The 24,553-nt window shown below is 36.2% G+C and overlaps 1 protein-coding gene across 1 annotated transcript in view; it reads left to right on the forward strand.

Annotated features, from left to right (window-relative positions):
* The window catches only part of MEIKIN (meiotic kinetochore factor), a 77,767-nt gene that overhangs the window by 12,013 nt on the left and 41,201 nt on the right, over positions 1 to 24,553 (forward strand). The window contains exons 5-8 of the mRNA XM_011969285.1: positions 286 to 414; positions 11,676 to 11,795; positions 16,703 to 16,742; positions 21,727 to 21,791. Of these exons, the coding sequence (XP_011824675.1) occupies positions 286 to 414; positions 11,676 to 11,795; positions 16,703 to 16,742; positions 21,727 to 21,791 (354 nt within the window). The remainder of the gene's footprint in view (positions 1 to 285; positions 415 to 11,675; positions 11,796 to 16,702; positions 16,743 to 21,726; positions 21,792 to 24,553) is intronic.

Consider the following 24,553-nt stretch of genomic DNA (forward strand, 5'->3'; position numbering starts at 1 on the left):
ACAACTGACCCCAAAGTAGAGAAAAGGGGTAAGTTGTAAAACTTTGAAAAACAACAAAAGAGGATTATAACAAATTTATCACCATCAAAAATAGAATGATTGTCCAAGATCAAATTAAAATAGTTTAAAATATTATGCCTTTTTAGTTGTATGTAGAAGCAGTTTTATGTTCTAGTAATAATATGTAACTAAGCATGTACATCTCCATACATTTCAGTTTTTAGGATTTCACATCTGTTTTGTATCAAAACATTTATCCATTTTGTTTGTTCCTTTATTCTACAGGATTAAGTTTGCACCATGGTATGGCCAGTTCTCCTCTGAGCTATTCAGTAACAGACTCTTATGCAGAATACAAGAGTTTTGAAGAGAGCTTTCCATCACCTGAACTGTTCAGAAAATCAGATTATTTAGGTGAGAAAGTAATTCCAACCTTAAGTTGCTCTACTATAGAAATTACTCCTTTGTCCACAAATCCTCCAATGAATAAACGTCCCTTTTGAGAAGGCATACTCCTCTTCCTCACCAACACCTCACTTCCTTGACCATTACCTGTTGTGTTTCACTTCTAGTCACATAGGACTAATAGAGCAAAAGCCCTCAGATCAGGGAAGAATGAAGAAATGTCATTTAGCATTTATATGTAATGCACATCCAATTATTAATCAATTTTGCACCTAATGAATGTGTACTTATTCCCTTGAACCATGTGTTATCTTTTTTTTTCCCTGTACTTATCTTACTTTTCAGCAAATAACTTAAGTGTTAGCTAGGCCAAGTCCCTGCTTGAATTTTCTTCACAAATTAAGAGTTATTTACATTTATTATACATATAAATATAGCCTTTGGTGAATGATGGCAGATCAAATACATGCCTTACTCTACAATCTTACAATGGCAGAAAACGGCTTTTTCTTTAAAGTAATACACTCATAAGGACAAAGATAATTGGAAAACAGAAAAGTACGAAGTTTGGAAGGTTAATCAGATGGTCTGAGGCAGCAGACCTAAGAAAGCAGAGTCCTAAACCAACAATGTGAATACCCCAGAAACAAGCCAGTTTGCACTATAGTGTCACAGAAAAGCTCATAATTTGATTGTGCCAAATACTTGTAAATAGATGTCAAAAACATGAAAGATGTGGTTAACTGCTCCTTTCCTGCTCAAAGGGAGCCTGTAGAGTTATTCTTTAGAATATTTTGAAACAGGGACTCCAGACTGGAGAATACTAGGTACTGTTAATAGCAGGGATACTGTGGTATTTTGAAATGTCAGTCCCAATTATTCATTTCTCTGTAGTATTATTTACCCTCATAATGGGTGGAGTGTACTTTTCTACTCTCTGGCTTTGGGATTGGCAATGTCACTTGCTTTCTGCAACAAACACAATTTAAGAAAAGCTTTCAAATTGCTTAAGTGGTTGGGCTTGTCTTCTTGCACTTTTGCCATTATCATGAGAATGTATCCTAATTAGCTTCTGCCTCTCTCATGGAACCCCAGAATGAGAGTAACAGAGTGGAGCAGCCCAGGCAACCAGCTCACTTTAGAGAGCTGCCCCAGCTGATCTGCAGACTTGTAATCTGAGTTACCTGAGCCAACTAATAGACATGGAAACAAAAAATAAATGCTTTTCATTTTGTGCCACTGAGATTTTTTGGTTGTCAGCCAAAGCTGACTGCTGCAGATAATGTACTGAATTTGGAAGAGGAAATTAAGTAAAAGTGTACGTCCTAAATTATGGGATCTGCTCACCCAATGCTTATTTCCACCCTACCCCAGCAGCCCATTTTTCTTGTCAGCTTCCCAGACTTGAACCTTCTGTTGAGAAAATGAAAGATTATTTTCTCAGGAACTGAGTACCCCAGAAGAAAATATCTAAAGATACTGACCTCAGGAGTCCTAAATGAAACGGACCAGGCAGAAGACCCTACAGTGAAGCCAACTACGTGACAAGCCCCACCTAGGCCATAGGGATTCCACTTAGCCTTTTAGGACCCACTTTTAAATATGAACAGAGAGCCAAGGATCACCAGACTTCTAAGTAAAGCCTCTAACATTAAAAAGAGATATCAAAGCAAAACAAAGTGTGAGAATGCTGTCGCCAAGATGTTGAAACAGGAAGCCATGGCCCTGCCTACTCCTTATGGGCACACCAACAGCAGTATATGGACCAGTTCACTTTGTGTAAAATTCAGAACACAGTAGACAGGCGCCTGCATCCTGGCAAGCATGGGGCCAGCCACATCAAAGCCAGTAGGACAATTTGAGACATCCTCACCATAATTCCTACTCCTAGCACAACATCATACAATTGAGAGGAAACCCATAACACAGTTTTCAGCTTCTCCCTGAGGGGAAGAGCAAGATAAGGGACTTGACAATACATCCAGTGTTCTGAATTCTCTGAGGAATGCCTGAGGGAACTGACTTCTGTCTTGCCTGTCTCAGAGTGCTGATAGGACCCAACATACCCAAGGTGACTGCTGACTGCTGAGAATAAAGATGACAATTTGCTCTAGGACACAAACATTTGCCACTTGCCCTCCACCTGGCTCAGTGCAGAGTGAGTGGTGGGGGGGAAAAAAACCAGATTCCGGCTTCTCCCTCGGGAGAGAAGGAGTTGGACTGTGTGTCCATTGCAGCTTTTTAAGGGATGTTCTTGGGACTAGCTTCTGTCACACCTGTCTTAAAATGTTGACAGGATCTGACATATTCTAAATGCCTGGAGGCTGATAACAACAAAGATGGTGGTTTGGACTAGCAAAAAGATTTGAGAGATCTCTGGGTAGGCTTATTCATAAGGGTCTTCTGTACAATGCCAGTCTGCAAGACTGGGAGAAGTGGATGTTTTTTCTAATGTATAGATGCTGATACCAAGAGTCAAGGAAAATTAAGAAGCAGGGAAACATGGTCCAAACAAAGGAACAAGATAAATCCCCAGAAACTGACCCTAATGAAATGGAGATATACAAATTTTCTGACAACTAATTCAAAATAATCATTATGAAGACGCTCAACAAGCTGAGAAGAACAATACATGAACAAAATAAGAATTTCAACAAAAAGAAAGTTTTAAAAAGAACAAAATAGGTATTTTTGGTGCTGAATAATACTATCACTGAACTGAGGGCAGGCACAGTGGCTCATGCCTGTAATCCCAATGCTTTAGGAGGCTGAGGTGGGAGGATCATTTGAGCCAAGGAGTTTGACGTTACAGTGAGCTGTGATTATGCTACTGCACTCCAGCCTGGGTGACAGAGAAAGACCGCTCTAAAAAAAAAAAAAAAGAAAAATTCAGTAGAACAATATAACAGCACACTAGCTCAAGAAGAATAAAGAATTAGTGAGCTTGAGGACAGGTCATTTTTAAAGACTCCAAAAGCAATTGCAAGAAAAACAAAAATTGACAAATGGGACCTAATTAAACCGAAGAGCTTCTGCACAGCCAAATAAACTATCAACACAGTAAACAGACAACCTACAGAATGGGAGAAAATATTTGCAAACTATGCATCCAACAAAGATCTAATATCCAGAATCTATAAAGAATTTAAATCAGCAAGCAAAAAACAATCCTATTAAAAAATGGGCAAAGGGCATGAATATAAAGAAGATTAAAGAAGTATGTCTTCTTCTCATTAGAGAAATGCAAATCAAAACCACAATGAGATACCATCTCATACCAGTCAAGGTGGCTATTATTAAAAAGTCAAAAAATAACATGTTTGTGAGATTGTAGAGAAAAGGGAAAGCTTATACACTGCTGGTACACAGAGGAAATGGGAATGTAAATTAGTTTAGCCAATATGGAAAGAAGTTTGCAGATTTCTCAAAGAACCTAGAACTATCATTTGACCCAGCAATCCTATTACTGGATGTATTTCCAAAGGAATCATTCTATAAAGACACATGAAAACATATGTTTGTTGTAGCACTTTTCATAATAGCAGAGACATGGAATCAACCTAAATGCCCATCAGTGGTAGACTGGATAAAGAAAGTGTAGTACATGTATACCATGGAATACTACACAGACATAAAAAAGAATGAAATCATATATTTTGCATCAACATGGATGCAGCTGCAGACCGTTATCCTAAGCAAATTAATGCAGGAACAGAAAACCAAATACGGTATGTTCTCATTTATAAGTGGGAACTACACATTGAGTACACATGGACACAAAGAAGGGAACAGTAGATACTGGGGCTTACTTGAGGTTGGAGGGTGAAAAGAGGGTGAAGATTGAAAAACTACCTATTGAATACTGTGCTCACTATCTGGGTGACAAATCATTTGTACACCAAGCCCCAGTGACACACGGTTTACCCATGTAACCTGCATGTGTACCTCCTATATCTAAAGTAAAATTTAGAAGAAAAATAAAGGTCATTTAGTATTATGCCATTAGTGAAGAAAAAGGAATGAAAAGATTGAAGAAATCCTAAGAGATTTGTGAGCCACTATCAAGCAGACCAACATTTGCAATATGGGAGTCCCAGAGAAGAAGAGAGAAAGGACTTGAAAGTGTAATCAAAGAAATAGTGGCTAAAATCATCCCAAATCTGGGGAATTAAATGGACGTTTAGATCCAGGAAGCCCAAGGGACCCAAGTAGAAGGAATCTAAGAAATCCACGCTGAGAAACATTATAATTGAATTGTCAAAAGCCATATATAAAGAAAAATTTGAAAGCAGCAAGTAAAAAGTGACTTGACATGTACAGGGGAGCTGCCATAAAACTATGAGTGGATTTCTCAGCAGAAACCTTACAGATCAGAGAGAATGGGATGATATATTCAAAGTGCTGAAAGAAAAATCAATCAAGAACAGTACACCCAGGAAAACAGTCTTTCAAAAATGGAGAGAAAAGGAGTTTCCCAGACAAACAAAAGCTGAGGGAATTTACTACGACTAGACCTGCCTTACAAGAAATGCTGAAAGGAGTTATTTAAGTTGAAACTCAAGGATGCTAAACAGTAACATGAAAGTATAAAACTCATTGGTAAAGGTAAATATATAGATAAATACAGAATACAGTAATATTGTAATAGTAGTTTACTGTTAAGCTCTTCAATTTAATTATGTCCCATTTGTCAATTTTTGTTTTTCTTGCAGTTGCTTTTGGAGTCTTTAAAAATGACCTGTCCTCAAGCTCACCAATTCTTTATAGTAGTTTACTATTACAATAGTAATGTAATAGTAATTGTAATACTGTACAGAATACAGTAATATTGTTATAGTAGTATACCAGAATTAAATCACTTTTAGTTCTAGTATACGAGTTAAAAGATAAAAATGTCAAAAACTAACTGAAGATGTTAATAATACAACTAAAATATATAAATTGTGACATGAATAAAGTGCAAGAGGGGGAGAAGTAGAAGTGTAGTTTTTGTATGCAATTGAAATTATCAGCTTAGACTGTTACTATATAAGATTTTACATAAGCCCCATGGTCAACATAAACAGAATTCCTATGGAAGAATCACAAAAGACGAAAAAGAAAACCTTTATCGATATATACAAAAAGCAATGGAACACAAAGGAAGACAGCACTAAAGGAAAAAGGGACAAAAGAATTACAAGAGAGAAACAATTAGTGAAATGACAATAGTTAAGTCCCTACCTACCAATAATTACTTTAAATAAGTTAAACTTCCTAATCAAAACACAGAGTGACTGAATGGATAAAAGAACAAGATCTAATGATGTGATGTCTACAAATGACCCTCTTTAGATTTAAAGATACATACACTAAAAATGGAGAGATGGAAAAAGATATTCCATACAAATGGTAACCAAAAGAGAGCAGGGGTGGCTATATTTGTGTCAGACAAGATAGACTTCAAATCAAAAACAGTCATGAGAGACAAAGAAGAACAAAAATAAGAATAAAAAGGTAAATTCGCCAGGAAGATATACAGTTATAAATACGTATGCACCCAACATCAGCACCTAAATATACAAAACAGACATTGACAGAACTGAAGGGAAAAATAGTAATACAATAATTGTGGGATAATTCAATATAACCCACTTTTAACAATGGATAGAACATTCAGACAGAAAACAGGTAAGCAAACAGCAGACTTGAACAGTGCTATAGACAACATGGACCTAATATGTATATAAAACATTCTACCCAACAGTGGCAGAATATATATTTCTCTCATGCACAGATAGGACAGTCTCCATAATAGATCATGTTATGTCACAAAACAAGTCTTAACAAATGGAAGATTGAAAACATATCAAGTATCTTTTCTGACCACAATGGAATAAAACTAGAAATCAGTAGTAGAAGGAATACTGGAAAATTCACAAATATGTGGAAATTTAACATACTCTTGAATAACCAATGAGTCAAAGAAGAAATCAAAAGGGAAATTAGAAAATATCTTTGGACAAAAGCACAATATATTGAAACGTGGAATATAGCAAAAGCAGTACTGAGGGAATTTTATAGCAATAACTACATTTAAAAAGAAACATTTCAAATAAGCTAATGTTACACCTCAAGGAACTAGAAAAAAGAATGAACAGCCAAAAATTATCAGATAGAAGGAAATAAAGTTTAGAGCAGAAATAAATGGAACAGAGAATCAAAAAAAATAGAAATCAGTGGAACTAAGAGTTGGTTTGTTGAAAGGACAAATTTGACAAACCTTTAGTTAGATTAAGAAAAAAAGAAGACTCAATAAAATTCAAAGTGCAAGATGAAACATTATACCTGATGCCACAGAAACAAAAATAATCATGAGACTACCATGCCCAATTATAGGACAATAAATTGAATAACCTAGAAGGAAAGAAGAAATTCCTAGAAACATATAACCTATTAAGACTGAGTCATGAAGAAATATAAAATCTGGGCAGACCTATAACTAGTAAGGAAATTGAACAAGCAATCAAAAACCTTCCAACAAAGACAAGTCCAGGACCAGATGGCTTCACTGGTGAATTATACCAAACATTTCAAGAATATTTAATTCCAGTTCTTATATATGGTCTTTATTAAACTATTCTTAAACTTAAACTCTTCTTAAAAATTAAAGGGGAGAAAACACTTTCAAACTAATTCTTTGAGGCCAGCATTACCCTCATACTAAAGTGAGGTAAATACTACAAGCAAAGACAACTATAAGACAATATCCCTGATAAACATAGATGTAAAAATCCTCAACAAAATACTAGCAATTCAAATTCATCTCTACATTAAAAGGATCATACACCATGACCAAGTGGCATTTATCCCTGGAATGCAAGGTTGGTTCCAAATACAAAAATCAACTAAAGTGTAACACTACTTTAACAGAATGAAGGGTAACAATTACACAGTAATTTCAATAGATACAGCAAAAGGATTTGACAAAATTCAACATCTTTTATGATGAAAACTCTCAAACTAGGAACAGAAGGCAATTACCTCAACATAATAAAGACAGTATATGAGAAGCCCATAGCTAACATCATACTCAGTAGTAAAAAACTGAAAGCTGTTCCTCTAAGATCAGGAAGTATGCTGAATACTTTTATTCAGCATAGTCCTAGTCACAGCAATTAGGCAACAAAAAAATAAAAAGCGTCTAAATTGAAGTAAAATAATCTGTTTGTGCAGATGACATGATCTTATATGTAAAACACTCTAAAGACACCATAAGGCCGGATGTGGTGGCTCACACCTGTAATTCCAGCAATTTAGGAGGCCGAGGCGGGCACATCACATGAGATCAGGAGTTCAAGACCAGCCTGGCCAACATGGTGAAACCCCTTCTATACTAAAAATACAAAAATGAGCTGGGCGTGGTGGCAGGCGTCTGCAGTCCCAGCTACTCAGGAGGTTGAGGCAGGAGAATTGCTTTAATCGGGAGGTGGAGGTTGCAGTGGGCTGGGTTCATGCCACTGCACTCCAGCCTGGGTGACAGAGCGAGACTCTGTCTAAAAACACACACACACACACACAAACAAACATATTTGAACGATTAAATGAATTCAGTAAAATTGTAGATTATAAAATCAACATACGAAAATCAGTTGTGTTTCTATGTACTAGCAATAAACTACCTGAAAAGGAAATAAAACAATCTCATTTACAATATCATCAAAAAGTATAAAATATTTAGGAATAAACTTAAGAAGATATGTATGCTGAAAAACAATGATGAATAAAATTTAAAAAGAAATGGACGCACATCCCGTGTTTATGAGTTGGAAGACTTAATATTGTTAAAATATCCATACACCCAAAGCAGTCTACAAATTGGATGCAATCTCTATCAAAATCTCAATGGCATTTTTTAATAGAAATAACAAAGCAACCCTGAAGTGTATATGGAACTACAAAGAAGCTCAAATAGCCGAAACAATCTTGAGAAGAACAAAGTAGGAACATCATACTTCCTGATTTCAAAATACATTGTGATGCTATAGTAATTCAAACAGTATGGTACTGTCATAAGATAAATGAATCCATACATATATGGCCAACTTATCTTTGACAGGATAGAGTACCAAGAATACACAATGAGGAAAGGATACTTTCTTCAACAAATGCTGTTGGGAAAACTGAATATCCACATACAAAGTAATGAAATTGGACATTGACACTAATACACAAGAATTAATTCAAAATGGATTAAATACTTACATATAAAACTCCTAGAAGAAAACGTAGGGGGAAAGCTTCATAACATTAGTCGTAGCAGTGATTTCATGGATATGATACCAAAAGTGTAGGCAACAAGAGCAGTAACAAGTGAGACATTATCACTTCTGCACAGCAAAAGCTTCTGAACAGCAAAAGAAACAATCAACAGAGTAAAGAGACAACATACCAAAATGGAAGAAAATATTTGTAAATCATACATCTGATAAAGGAGTAAATAACTAAAATGCATGAGGAACTCTTATAACTGAATAGCAAAACTAAACAAAAAAGGCAACCTGATTTAAAAATTAGACCAATAACTTGAATAGATATTTCTCCAAAGCAGCAGCAGCAATAGCCAACAAGCATATGAAAAAATGCTCAACATCATTAATCATCAGGAACAGGCAAATCAAAACCACAGTATCACCTCACACTTGTTAAAAGGGCTATTACCAAAAAACAAAAACAAAAGATAACAAATGTTGGCAAGGGTGTGGATAATTTAGAACCCTTGTACACTGTTGTTGGGACTATAAAATGGCACAGCAGCTATAGAAACAGTATGGAGGTGTCTCTAAAAATTGAAAACAGAATGACCATGTGGTCCATCAGTCCCTGTGTGAATATCCAAAATAATTAAAATCAGGATCTCAAAGAGATATTAGCACTCCCTTATTCACTGCAGCATTATTCATAGTAGCCGAGATGTGGAAAAAACCTTAATGTTTGTTGATAGATGAATGGATAAAGAAAATGTGATGTATAAATGCAATGGAATATTATTCAGCCTTAAGAAAGAAATCCTGCAATTTGTGACAGCACGGATGAACCTTGAGGACGTTATGTTAAATGAAATAAGCCAGTCACAGAAGGTCGAATACTTGATATTTCCACTTATATAAGTTATCTAAAATAGCCAAACTCATAGAAGCAGAGAGTAGGATGATGTTTGACAGGATCTTGCAGGAAGGGAAAATTGGGAGTTGCTATCAATCCATATTAAGTTTCACTTACACATGTAGAAGTGAGCTCTAGAGAGCTGCTATAGAATGCTGTGCCTTTAGTTAACAACACTGGATTGTACACTTAAAAGTTTGAGTGTAGATCTCATGTTAAGTGTTCTAACTATAAAAGGAATTTTAAAAATTAAAATGTTTAAACTTTTAAAATTTAAAAATCTTGAAACAAGGAAATTAAGTAGGAGGAAAAAGAATCAAGGAGAAATAGGAACAAGGAGAGGAAAATATTTTTAAAAATCTTCATTGAGATAAGAAAATGTGTATTTTATCCATTAAATAAGAATAGGATGCTATAAAAAAGAGGCTGTTCTAAGAACAATGAAATGCAATAGCAGAATGGAAAACTCAGTAAAGGGATTAAAATATTAAGTTGAGATTTACCAGAAAAAAAAATCGTAAGAAAAAAAGGAGGGAAAAAGGAGAAAATAAAGAAAAAAAGATTAAAATTTAGAGAAAAAAATATAAGAACAGTATATGAAATCCAACATCAAACAATAGGAGATCCAGGAAAAGATAATGGAAAAAAGGGAAGAAAATTATCAGTAAATATTCAAGAACATTTTTTGAGCTATAAATTGTGAGTTTCTGGGTTAAAAGGACCATAGTGTGCCTAGTACAGTAGATGAAAAACACCAAGGCACAGCATTATGAAATTCTAAAACACCAGGGAGTGGAATAAATGGAATGGATTTATGCAATTTGGTAGTGTTTGAGATTAAATAGATTAAAACATGTATAGAGACCAGGAGTGGTGGCACACGCCTGTAATCACAGCACTTTGGGAGACTGAGGCGGGCGAATCACTTGAGGTCAGGAGTTCGAGAGAAGCCTGGCCAACATGGCGAAACTCTGTCTCTACAAAAATACAAAAATTAGCCGGGCATGGTGGTGGGTGCCTGTAATCCCAGCTACTCAGGTGTCTGAGGCAGGAGAATCACTTGAACCGAGGAGGCGGAGGTTGCAATGAGCCGAGATCACACCACTGCACTCTAGCCTGGGCGACAGAGCAAGACTCTGTCTCAAAAGAGTGTGTGTGTATGTGTGTGTGTATGTATAAAACTAAACAGATGAGGAAAGGGACTTGTATTGACTCCAGGAAAAACAAAAGGTGGTTTTGATATACCACCAGAGTAAACAGCATTTTTATAAACATTTTATCATCATATGTCTATATGAATATTGATCTAACTTAATATATGATATAACACTATAGATACAATGGGGGGGTAGGAAAGGTGGGGTGGGCGAATATACAGGGAATAGTCTTATTCTTCCATAGTGGGAAATCACTAGAAAACTTAAAACTGATATTAAGGTAATAGCAGTTTATGTACAGTTTGTCCCTTGGTATCCATGGAGGTTGGTTCCAAAACCTCCCTTGGATACCAAAATCTGTGGATGCTGAAGTCCCTGATATAAAATGGCATGGTATTTGCATGTAACCTGTGCACATCCTTCTATATACTTTAAATAATCTTTAGATTACTTATAATACTTAATACAATGTAAATGCTATGTAAATAGTTGTTATACTGTATTGTTTGGAGAATAATGACAAGAAAAAAAAGACTGTGTATGTTGAGTATGGATGCAATTTTTTCCTGAATATTTTCAGTCCATGGTTGGTTGAATCCACAGATGTGGAACTCATAGATACAAAGGGCTGACTGTATATTATTTAGTGATGTGATTTTTAATGGTACATAGGTATAACATATATAAAATATAACAGGCAGCTCACACGTGTGCTACCTGTCTCTTAGATCAATAATTCTTATGGTGGAAAAGTCTAGAAAGGAAGGCAGGGTAAAAGAACCAGAATAGACCATAGATTATTTAGTATATTGATCTGTCAAAGCTTATTTTTTTTCTGTCTCATCCAAAACCTTCAATTATAATACCATCATTTGGTATGGGCTGGGGACCTAAGGTGGGGTAGGAAGGAACCCATCATTTGTAGGCTGCTGTTTAAAGTCTTACGCTATTTCTTCTCTGCTGTTTTAGACTGGGAGTGTCCCAACTTGGAAGAACACATGCAGTGGAAGAATTCTACTCTTCTGGATACCAGTAAAGCAGTAGCGATAGAGAAGGCACCACAGTTTTCAAATGTCTCTGCAATTTTAAGTGAGTTGCACACACGGGGGAACATTTCTTATCTATGTTGGAAAAGCAAAGGATTTTTTCTCTTGAATGATTTCTAAGCTAAGTTTATCAGTTGGATTACCTTTGGCTACAGATAATATCTAATAATAGCAGAAGTATGTTTAGTTTACTTTTTAAATTTATTTATTTTGAGACAGAGTCTTACTGTTTTGCCCAGGCTGGAGTGCAGTGGCACAATTTAGGCTCACTGCAACCTCTCTCTCCCAGGTTCAAGCAATTCTCCTGCCTCAGCCTTCCTAGTAGCTAGGGTTACAGGTGCGTGCCACCACACCCAGTTAATTTTTGTATTTTTGTAGAGATGGGGTTTCACCATGTTGGCCAGGCTAGTCTTGAACTCCTGACCTCAGGTGATCTGCCTGCCTTGGCTTCCCAAAGTGCTAGGATTACAGGTGTGAGCCACTGCTCCCGGGCACAACAAGTAATTTAAACAATTTTTTGTAGAGATGGAGTCTCGCTATGTCGCCCAGGCTGGTCTCAAACTCCTGGCCTCAAGCAATTCTTCTACCTTGGCCTTCCAAAGTGCTGAGATAATAGGCATGAGCCATTGTACTCAGCCTTTTATAACTTTTTATTTTGAACTATTTTTAGACTTTTCATTTAGTCTTTCTTTTTTCTGTTTCATGATCCATCCTGGATCCCATGTCACATTTAATTTTTACTTCTCCCTAGTCTCCTGCAGTTTGTAATTGTTCCTCAGTCTTTCAGATTACTGATGAGTTATTTTGTAGAATGTCCCTTGGTTGGGATTTGTCTTGATGTTTCCTCATGATAGGAATGAAGTTATGGCTGGGTGCAGTGGCTGACACCTGTAATCCCAGCACTTTGGGAGACTGAGGTGGGAGGACTGCTTGAGGCCAGGAGTTCGAGACCAGCCTGGGCAACATAGTGAGACCTGTATCTCTACAAAAAATAAAAGAGCCAGATGTGGTGGTGCACGCCTGTAGTCCCAGCTACTCAGGAGGCTGAGGTGGGAGAATGAGAGGATCACTTGAGCACAGGAGGTAAAGGCTATAGTGAACCATGTTTGTACCACTGAACTTCTGCCTGGGTGACAGAATATGGATATTCTGAAAAAAAAAAAAAAAAAAAAAGAATGAAGTTATGCAGTTTTTGGTAAGAGTACCACAGAAATTATGTTGTGCCTTTGCAGTGTATCATATCGTATCAAAGGGTTCATGTTGTCCTCTCATTTTTATTTGAAGAATATTATGTCTTATTACTGGTGATGTTAAATTTCATCATTTGGTTAAGGTGGTATCTGCTGAATTTCTCCAATTAAAAATTGCTGTTTTCTCTTTGTAATTTTTGAATATCTACAAAAAGATAGTTTGAGACTGTAAACTCTCTTTCTTCTGAAACTGTATTTCACTAATTTTAGCAGCCATCAGAGCAGCCAGTTGACTTCAACCTTTATTACTGTGGTGTTTGTCCAATGGTGATTTTTTATTCTATGCTTTACTGCTACTTTTATTAATTGGAATTCTACTGTAAAAGAAGAACTTTCTCTTTTCTGCCATTTGTTTATTTATTTGATTACTAATTCAGTGTAGACTCATGGATATTTATTCTATGGTTTGAAATCCAATACTTTCATCATACGTTCATTCATTTATTTATTTATTTGTATATTTATTTATTTATTTTTTTCTAGTATATATAGAGTAGTTTCAGAAGTGTTAACCCAGGCCCCTGTAAGAAACACATTTAAGTAAATAAATTACAGCATTTGCATACAGTTCTTTTTGTCTTTAGCATTACAGCATCCAGTCAAAATACTAATTTTCCAAAGTTATGTAAGTTCATTTTCTCCCCACCTCCCTTAACATATGAGAAGTTATTCACTTGTAATATGTATAGCTATACTCATTTGTTATTGATCCACTTTTGCATTCACCTGTCCTGTTTGGTTTTGTGTATGTATTTAGGAATATGAAATATTACTATGGTTTTAGAGTCATAGCTATATAAAAAGATATTCTCAGAAAATTATCACTTTCTCCTGCTTCCTGCTACCATTCTTCTCTTCTTTCTACCCCTTTCTCACTTACCCACTGTGGGTAACTGGTCTTTTTAGTTTTTGGCTTATCCTTCCTGTGTTTCTTTTGTACAAATGAGGAGATCTCAATGTATTTCTTTATATCCTCTTCTTTGTTACATGAAGGGTACCATGCTATATAGCTACTCTTCTTTCACTTTAACTTTCCACCTAACAGTATGTACTAGAAATCACTCCACATCAGTTTACATAGAGATCTTCCTCTTATTTTTTACAGCTGCATAGTACTCCACTCTGTGGATGTACTTTTGTTTATTCAAAAATACCTATATATTGGGTATTTAGGTTTTTCCCCAATATTTTGCCATTATAAACAATACACAATGAATAAACTTATGATATATATTTTCATGTTATTGGTAGTGTGTCTTCAAGGTAGATTTCCAGAGGTAGGATAGCTGGGTCAGAAGGTTATCATTTTATTGGATATTGCCAAATTTTCCTCCAGAAGAATTATAACAGTTTGCATTCCAAACAGCAGTGTGTTAAAGTGCTGGTCTCCCTATATCCTTACCAACAGAATGTGCTGTCATTTGTTTTTACAATTTTGCTACTCTCAAAGGTGACAAATAGTATCTCTGTGCTATTTTAACTTGCATTTCCATAATTACATGTGAGTTTAAACATTTTTCATATGTTTAAGGGCCATTTTTATTTGAAGAATATTGGCCTTTTGTCTGTGGTATATATTATGAATATTTTGTCCCAGTTTCTTGGTTGTCTTTTTGTTCATGGTATTTTTTTGTCATGCAAAATTTTTTAAATTTATATTGGGTTTATGTTTCTCCCATACCAGCCCAGAGCTATGTAGCAACTCACTAATATCATCAAGATCATAGGGTCTTATGTCAACATACAACCAAGTGTGTTGGTTTGTTACCCCATAGTTGCAAGGTGGTTGCTAAACTCTAGGTGTCACAGCCATGTTCCTGGTAGAAAGAATGAGAGAAGGCTGAGCGCCACATGTATCCTTTTATTGAAAGAAGAAAAGCTTTCCTAGAAATTCCCAGCTGACTTCTACTTTGGTCTATTGGCCAGAACTGGGTCATGCATTTATCTACCACCAGGGAGGCTGAGAAACCAAGTATTTTGCTTTCCTATCCTCTATTGTGGTAGAAGGCAAGGAAAATGAAGAAGGGGAGTAAGAACGGATATTGGCAGCCCATCTATTAGAGCCTGCCACTAAGAAAGGGTCATATTAGTCAAAGAACATTGAGTTAGGGGTCCTTTATTGGAAAGTTGATAGCTGTCTAGATGGCAATATTTCTAGTGTTTGAAGGCCTTGTCTTCTGTTTTATGTTTAGTTTGGCAACTCCTTTGCTGAAATAAAGTTCTCAAAGAAGCAGCCTGTCTCTTTAGCAAATGTTTTGGTTAGGATTCTTGTCCATTGCAAATGTCAAAAAACTAACAGTATTAGGTTAAAAAGGGAATTTGTTACCACATGTGCCTGAAAAATTCAGCAATAAATCAGGTACATAGGCAATTTGATCCAGGGTTTCAAATGGTAGGATCCAATTCCTCTCTATCCCCTGGCTCAGGATCCCTCTATGTCAGTTATGCTCTTAGACAAGTCCCTTCTTGGAGCAACTTTTGCTGGCTCTGGGCTTACATACTCACAATACATTGAAAAAAGTGCTTCTCTTTCCCAACAATTTGAACTGAAGTCCTGGACCTTACACATGGGCTTCATTAGTTTATGTGCCTTTCCCTGAACCAGTCACTTTGTCCAGGGAGATACAGGGCTCTCACAGCATTGAGTTATAGGCTATGCCTGGACCATCAGGGAAAAAAAACGAGGCAACTCTTACCAGCAAAAACAGAATAGATGCTAGATGATAAGGGTCCACTGTATATGTTTTGAGAACCTCCCTTTGAGGAAATGCTTAAAGGCATCATTCACTTTGTCTCCTCTTTAATTTGTGAGATTTAAAAATCCTAATCTAACATAAGCAAAGTACCAAAGCCACTAAAGGTTTTAATTTCTTTAGATAACTATACGCATGGTTCTTTATATTTCTATTAACATCTTAATGTACCTGAGGCAGTCAAATGTTGGCTGGCAGAAATTCTCTTGACTAATCAATCTACTAGTATGCGTTTCTGTATATTTGGTATTGGACTAGTATTTGACTATTAGTTTTCTATTTTTTTATTTTTTTGAGACAGAGTATCACTCTGTTGCCCAGGCTGGAGTGCAGTGGTGCAGTCTCGGCTCACTGCAGCCTCCACTTCCTGGGTTCAAGCAATTCTGGTGCCTCAGCCTCCCAAATAGCTGGGATTACAGGCGTGTGCCACCACGGCCAGCTAATTTCTGTATTTTTAGTAGAGACGGGGTTTCACCTTGTTGCCCAGGCTGGTCTTGAACGCCTGACCTCAGGTGATCCACCTGCTTTGGCTCCCCAAAGTGTTAGGATTACAGGCGTGAGCCACTGTACCCAGCCTAGTTTTGTAATCCGACCAGTTATTTTTTTCTTATATGTAAAATGGGGATAATAAATTGATATATTTACCTGACAGGATTGTTGTAAGAATCAAGTAAGATAATACATGTAAAAAGACTTCAAAAATTATAAAGAACTATTCAAATACAAGGGAGAGACTCCTGTATCTAGTAACATTTTGCAACATTTTTTTACTTTGATATTTTGAAAATATTTTTACCTAATTTAAGTGACAGACAAAAAAAAACAATATTTAAAAAGTTATAAAAATAAACTGCACTTGGGGGAAAATATTCATTTTTACCTAATTTTAGCCTCTGGTTTGTCTTCAAATTATATTTCTAATAGATTGCTTTTATTTTCTTTCCTAGGTACCTCTTCAGAAGACTATCAGAAATGCCACAGAGAAACGTAAGAATTAAAATCTTAAAATTGTTGAGCTTCTGAAACCCTGTATTATAATAGTTATATAGCAAATATGATTGTTAGTCCACAAACTCAGGTGTTCATTTATTATTTGTTGAGGACTCACTATATGTCAGGACTGTTGTAATTGCTAGAGATATAGTAGTGAACAAAATTGAAATTGATTAAAAACAAAAGCTCTGCCCTCAGCAATGATAGCAAAAAGGAAAAGTTTGAGAAAAATTCAAGAGGGATAGTCAATAGTTTTTAATGACAGATTGGAAGAAGTCGAAATCCAAGTTGGCCCTCAGCCCTCTGACTTAGGAAATTGGATGAAAACTTATTCACTAGGTGAGGGAACACAAATGAAAAAGCAGGAGTGGGTTGGGGTAACACTGAGGTACCGACAGCACTTTGAAGTGGAGGTGTCCAACAATGAGTTGGATGGCCCAGCCCAGAGAGCAAGGGAAAAGTCCTGGGCTGAAGGCATTGTTGTCTCCTTGGGAAATGTATGTAGCGTGAGAAGAGTGTAGCGTTAGTATGATAGCCTCTTTATGAATATTCCTGTATCTAAATGGTGAGAATTTTCTGAAGAAAATAAAATCTGTTACTGTTGTTTTTGGGTGAATTGTCCTTCAGTAAATGACAGTGAAAATTGTAAATATAAATGACTAAGGTCACCAGAGATGATGATGGAGTCACTTAAAAAAATTCCTTCCGCAATTTATAATATAATACATTCTTAAGGAGGATAGAATGGTATTTGGATAATAATGATACCAGATTTGAGCACCTATTGTCTACTAGACATCTGGTATTCTCTTTATTTAAGTAGCACATTCACAAAGTAAAACCCCTACAACTTTGACATAGTAGCTAATGGAGAAAGGGGGTTTTATTTATATTGCTATAACTTCTTTGCAGATCCACTTTAATGACTGTTGTCTATGTATTGAAATGGAGCAAATGTAATAAAACACTTGATTATGTGTATCTGAGACTATTTCCTGTCTCACCTAAATACTGACCTCTCTTTGAAAAATAAAACCTACCACTTATATGTGCAAAGAAAATATAGCTTCCTTTATTTTTTAAAATAACTCATCTAAACTTCTCTTAAACCCTCATCACCCTTCTCCCCTATTTAGCTGGGAAATAATGAGTTAAACTTACTTATTGTCATCCATTTACTTCCGGTTAGAAGTCCTTTTTGGGTGAATGCTGAACCTTAGATTTTCTCCCCATTCCATAGTCCTAAGAATGGCATATTGGTAAGCGATCATACCCCTTTATCTGCCTGGGCAGTCTCAGTATATGCCTGTTTTTCTGACATAATTCTTAACAGAGTACCCTTGTACTCTCAGAAATGTTCCAGTTTGGACAAATAGTCACCCTAAATGTAAGTGTGTAGGAATAGTGGCAGACCTTACGTAGCCTTGTAGCAGTGCTGGGGAAAAGGTAAAGTTAGGATCTGAGGGTATCTGGAATCCCATAACTGTCTCTGGATTTTTACTGATTCTTGCTGCAAGACTTCTAGACTGGTTCTATACCAGGTCTGGACTCCACTGAAAAAATCATTGACTCAAACTTAAGGCCTTATTTAGGACCTAAGGTCCTCCATTGCTGATTTTCCCTCACCTTGGTTTTTGTTGCTCTCCCAAACCCTTTGAGTCTCATTGAAGTCCTGTATCCAGACTTTGACTAGGTGGCTTTCTACAACCTTTGTAGTAGAGTCACCTCACCACAGCACTCCTATGCCAGGTGTTTTGGCTGTAAATTTGGCCACTTTCTTCATTGCTCTTGGTGTACGGAACCTTGAGAACTTGTTCTCAATGCCCAGGCATTAAGAGAATCGCAGGAGAGCTAACTGATGCCCCCTCTCTGCCTAAACATCCCCAGCTCTTCTTGTTATGTTGTTTCCACCCTGTATGGACATCTCCTAGAGTTCTAAACAGAGAGTTAGTACATACTCCCTCTTCTTTTGGCTTTCTCTTCACCTCTTCTAATGTCATCCTCCCATTTATTACCCCTGTCTCCATATTTGGGCCTTGAGGAGAAAAGTCAGCTCCCATTGTCTGCTTGTTTCCTAAGTCTTTGCCCCACTTCTCTTTGGAATAATGCTGTAGACTGGAAGGTGTGGAGGAGAGATCTATCTTTGTTAACTTCCTTAGCTTTTTCTGTATCATATGGTTGTCTTAGTCTGTTTTCTGTTGCTTATTACAAAATACCTGAAACTGGGTAATTTATAAAGAAAAAGAATTTCTTTCCTTTCATTTCCTTCCCCTTCCCCTTCCCCTTCCCCTTCCCCTTCCCCCACCACCTTCCTTTTTCTTTTTCTTTTCTTTTTCTTCTCTTTCTCTTTCTTTCTCTCTCTCTCCCCCTCCCTTCCTCTCTCTCTCTCTCTCTCTCTCCTTCCTTCCATCTGTCTGTCCATCTTCTTCCTCCCTTCCTTCTTTCCTTTCTTTCTTCTTTCTTTTTTTTTTAGAAACAGAGTCTTACTCTGTTGCCCAGGCTGGAGTGCAGTGGCACCATCATAGCTCACTGTAACCTTAAACTCCTGGGTTCAAGTGATCTTCCAGCCTCAGTCAGCCTCCTGAGTAAATAGGACTACAAGCATGTGCCACCATGCCTGGCTAGGAATTTATTTCTTACAGTTATGGAGGCTAAGAATTCTAAGGTCAAGGGGCTGCAGTTAGTGAGGGCCTTCTTGCTGGTGGGGACTCTCTGCAGAGTCCCAAAGTGGCACAGGGCATCACATAGCAAAGGGACTGAACGACTGAATATAGTAGCTCTGGTGTCTCTTTTTCCTCTTGTAAAGCCAATCATACCATTCCCATGATAACATATTAATCCATTACTTCATTAATCCATGAATGGCTTAATCCATTTATGAAGGCAGAGCATTCATGATCCAGTCACCTCTTAAAGTCCCTGTCTCTCAATACTGCCACATTGGGGATTAAATTTCAACATGAATTTTGGAGGAGACAAACATTCAAACCATAGCAATGGCTAATAGTAGAATTCTGTAGTTGTGTTTTAACTTACAGATGTTAATAGGAACTTGAGGAATGTAGCAAAATGTTAAATGTGGTTTTCATGTTGTCTTAGAGTTTGGACAATTGCCTTACTGATGAAAACAAATCATTGACAAGTACCCCCATTCCTTATTCTGTGTAGAATTATCTATGTGGAGTTTGTAAAAGGTGAGGTCAAAACCCAATTCTACCAGCATTAGCTTATTACTCATCTTCAAACTAAGAAAAGGCTAAGAAAAAGATGAAAAGTTCAAGAATACATATTTCTTTGATAAGAGCTATTATTGGTGTCATATGGAGCGAGGAGACTTCTCCCTCACCTCAATACAAGAAAGGAAGCTCCAAGAGGACCATTTGGAAGGTTCAACATATGTCCCTGGGAGTTACTTTCTGTCTCATACCTGAAAAGTCTAAAGGCAAGAGGGTCTGTTAGGTGCTTTGGAATGGCAGAATAAAGAGAAAGCTAGATATTCTTCCAGAGTTTGACATGACAAAGATTTGTGCATAATGCCAATAGGCCAAATATGGATTCCATAGAATGGGGCTAATTATGGATCATCTTGAAAGCGATTATGCCCAATATGACTTCCTGCAAAGGATGAAGTAACCTCACTCAAAAGCAGTTGAAGGTTCTGTCATCAAAGGCAAAAGCTGAGGAGGTGATAAAAAGCAGCAAGTGAGAGAGCTCCAGTGGTAGGTAGAGTTCCAGTGACAGGTAAACCTCCAAAGAACCCTTCAGAATACCTCAGGTTTGAAAGAGTCCACATTTGATTACCTGTCATATCCTAGAGATACCAATGGCCCATAACTGTTCAGTCAAGATTGAAAAAGACCTTTCCTGTACATTTCTAAAACTCCTTTCCTATAATTCACTTCCAGGGGAAACCAAAGTGTAGTTTCCAAATAGGCAAGGGAAAAGAACAAGAAACAGAGACAAAACCAACAGTGGTTGCTCTTCCCACAGCATATTCTGAGTCTAAATCATGCCCAAGCTGAGAAAAGGAAAAAATTTAAATTGCATAAGAAGAGTTTGGATTTGTAATATTACACCGAACTTTGTGTTACCTAAAAATAGCTACTTATTACAAGAGAATGCCAGAAAGGCATTAGTAAAAAGAAATCTACCTGGAAGTTCATTCAGGGCAAGAAAGTACTATTTTGACAGGATACGTTTAAAGGGAAATATGAAAGAATAAAATTGTTTCTGTTTACTGAGTTCAACTATTCAATTAATCAGTATTGAAATTTAGAAAATCCCCTTCTCACATTTGGTTTTCAACTGCATTTTCTTGCTAGGGACTCAGAAATCCCATTTTTGTGGTCAAAGGTTGAGCTTTGATCCTTTGGTATTTATTCCTTTTGTGATAGCTAGTCCTTTCCTACACGTTTAGATAGAATTGGGGGTGGTCTAGTTTGTAGAAGTACAAAAAAAACCCAGGATATTAATTTCAAAAACATCTTTTACTGCAGTCTAGCCTGGGTAACAGAGCAAGACCCTCTTTCAATAATAATAATAATACCATCATCATCATCATCATCATCAATCTGTCATGTGTCTTAAAATTCTTTCCATAAGAATCTTAGGAAACAGGATTGCTATCCCTTTTGCATAAATGAGGTAACCAAGACTCAAGGCAGGCTAAGTAGCTTTCCAAAGGCCACTCAAGTGTGAGTAGTGGAACTGGGGTTTAAAGCAAGGTCTGTCTTATTCTAAACACTATGCCCTGTCCTCTACACATATTGCTTCACACTCATATATGTATAAATATGTTGCCTTTTTAATTAACCTATTTGTTCATATAAATACTGTAACATTTTTCTCAGCAACTGTATATTTTCCCACAGGATAATTAATCACAAATAAATATCTTTATTTTAAATATTATTTGAGGATTTTTGAAAGTTACTGAAAGATTTAGAAAATACCACTAACTAGTTTGTTCTTGTTATAGAGTGATGACAGTAGCAAATCAAAATGTGTCTCCAAAAGCAAAGTGTGCTTCAAATTCAGAATCAGGTAATAAATATGAAACTAATTATTTTCTGTAGTAATTGTAATACTTCTGTTAAAATACATGGTTCTGTATTTATTTTTGCTACCTGCAACATGCATTATTAACAAAGTTAGTAGCCCAGTGAACCGAGTACTTTTTAGTTTGGTTGTATTTAAGAAATGAAGATATGTGGGATCAGAAAGTGGGTCTTAACTATCCCCACAGCATCAATCATTTATTCATTTAATAAACATTTAATGAATATGAACTCCATACTAGACATTGTTATGTATACTAGTGGAAGTGATGCACTTTTCCTTCCCTTGTAGATTTCAGTTGTAGGAGAGAACAATAAGTAAACATATATTGTAGTTATGCATAATGATTGAAAAATAAAGGAATCACCAAAGTGTCTTGCATTATTAACCCTTATGTAGTTTACAATTAGGATAAATTTAGCAAGACATTTACATCCTAATTAACCTCTGCTGTATCTCAGATTTTTCTGTGTTTCCTGCATCAAGTTTTATAGCATCCATTTGAGAGTAAACTTGAAGAATTTCTGATTTTGCTGTTGATGGTTGTAAATGTTTGTATGAATATATATTTGCATAATCTTCATTTTAAGAAGTTATCTTAATGAGCATTTACTAAATGCCACACATTAAGTTAGGAACTGTATGTATAAAACAATTAATATACTTTCTGTTCTAAGCAAAATTAGTCTAGTGATGAAAACTAATCTTGTAAAAGCACAAAATCCTTGGAAGGAGCAATACCTTCTACCCCGGAGGGTTAGCATTGGAAGAAGGGTTTGTTTTACATATCAAAGAATAAGGGAATGTGTGAATAACAGATGAGCACTAATTAAAAAGAAAGTGGTAAGTGTACCAAAAACAACCATGATTTTACCTAGGTTTTGCCCAATAAAAAGTGTCGCTTTAGCTGTGGAAAATATTTACAAAGCTTCATGGTAGGGCAGAATAGGGATTCTTGAATTCTGTATGTTTTTGTATCTTTACTTTTATATGGTAACTTAAAATTTAAAATTAAATAAGTCACTTCTGACTCTAGAGATTTTTTTACACATTTCTTTAAAAAATTTTTTTATTAACATTTGTGGATACGTAGATGGTATATATGTTTATGGCTTACATGAGATATTTTAATACAGGTATTTGATGCATAATAATCGTATCAGGGTAAGTAGGGTATGCATGCCCTCAAGCATTTATCCTTTGAGTTACAAATAATACAGTTATACTCTTAGTTATTTTTAAATGTATAATTAAATTATTTTTGACTACAGTCACCCTGTTGTGCTAGCAAATACTAGGTCTTATTCATTCTTTCTAACTATTTTTTTTGTACCCGTTAACTATCCCCACCTTCCCTACAAACCACTCACCCTCCCCAACTATCCTTCCCAGCCTCTGGTAACCATCCTTCTATTCTCTGTCTCCATGAGTTCAATTGTTTTGATTTTAGATCCCACAAATATGTGAGAATAAGCGATGTTTGTCCTTCTGTGCCTGGTTTATTTCACTTATCATAATGACCTTCAGTTTCAGTCATGTTATTGTAAATGACAAGATCTCATTCTTTTTTATGGCTGAATAGTACTCCATTGTGTTTATGTACCACATTTTCTTTATCCATTCATCTGTTGATGGACACTTAGGTTGCTTCCAAATCTTGGCTGTTGTGAATAGTGCTGAAACAAATGTGGGAGTGCAGATACCTCTTTGATATACTGATTTCCTTTCGTTTGCATATATACTCAGCAGTAGGATCGCTGGATCATATGATATCTCTGCATATATACTCAGCAGTAGGATCGCTGGATCATATGATATCTCTATTTTTATGTTTTCGAGGAACCTCCCAACAGTTATCCATAGTGGTTATATTAATTTACATTCCTACTAACAGTATACAAGGGTTCCCTTTTCTCTGCATCCTCACCAGCATCTGTTATTGGCTGACTTTTGGATGAAAGCCATTTTAACTGGGGTAAGATGATATGATATTGTAGTTTTGATTTGCATTTCTCTGATGATCAATGATGTTGAGCACCTTTTCATATACCTGTTTGCCACTTGTATGTCTTCTTTTGAGAAATATCTGTTTAGGTCTTTTGCTCATTTTTAATTGGATTATTAGATTTTTGTTTTTCCTATAGAGTTGTGTGAGCTCCTTATATATTCTGGTTATTAATCCCTAATTAGGTGAAGTAGTTTGCAAGTATTTTCCCCCATTCTATGGGTTGTCTTTTCACTTTATTGATTGTTTCCTTTGCTGTGCAGAAGCATTTTAATTTGATGTAATCTCATTTGTCATTTTGCTTTGGTTGTCTGTGTTTGCGGGGTATTACTCAAGATATCATTGCCCAGCCCAATGTCCTAGAGACTTTCCCCAATGTTTTTTTTTTGTAGTAGTTTCATAGTTTGAGGTCTTAAAGTTTTTAATCCATTTTAATTTGATTTTTCATATGGCAACAGACAAGGGTCTAGTTTCATTCTTTTCCATGTAGCTATCCAGTTTTCCAAGCACCTTATTAAAGAAACTGGCCCTTCCCCAAAGAATGTCCTTGGCACCTTTGTAAAAAAATGAGTTCAGTGTAGATGTACAGATTTATCTATGGGTTCCCTTTTCTGATTCCTTGGTCTACGTGTCTGTTTTTTATGTCAGTACCATGCTGTTTGGGTTACTGTAGTGCCATAATATAATTTAAAGTCAAGTAATGTGATTTCTCAGTTTTGTTATTTTTGCTCAGGATAGCTTT

The sequence above is a fragment of the Mandrillus leucophaeus genome, unplaced genomic scaffold (assembly GCF_000951045.1).
Source record: "Mandrillus leucophaeus isolate KB7577 unplaced genomic scaffold, Mleu.le_1.0 Scaffold88, whole genome shotgun sequence".
Classification (NCBI taxonomy): Eukaryota; Metazoa; Chordata; class Mammalia; order Primates; family Cercopithecidae; genus Mandrillus; species Mandrillus leucophaeus.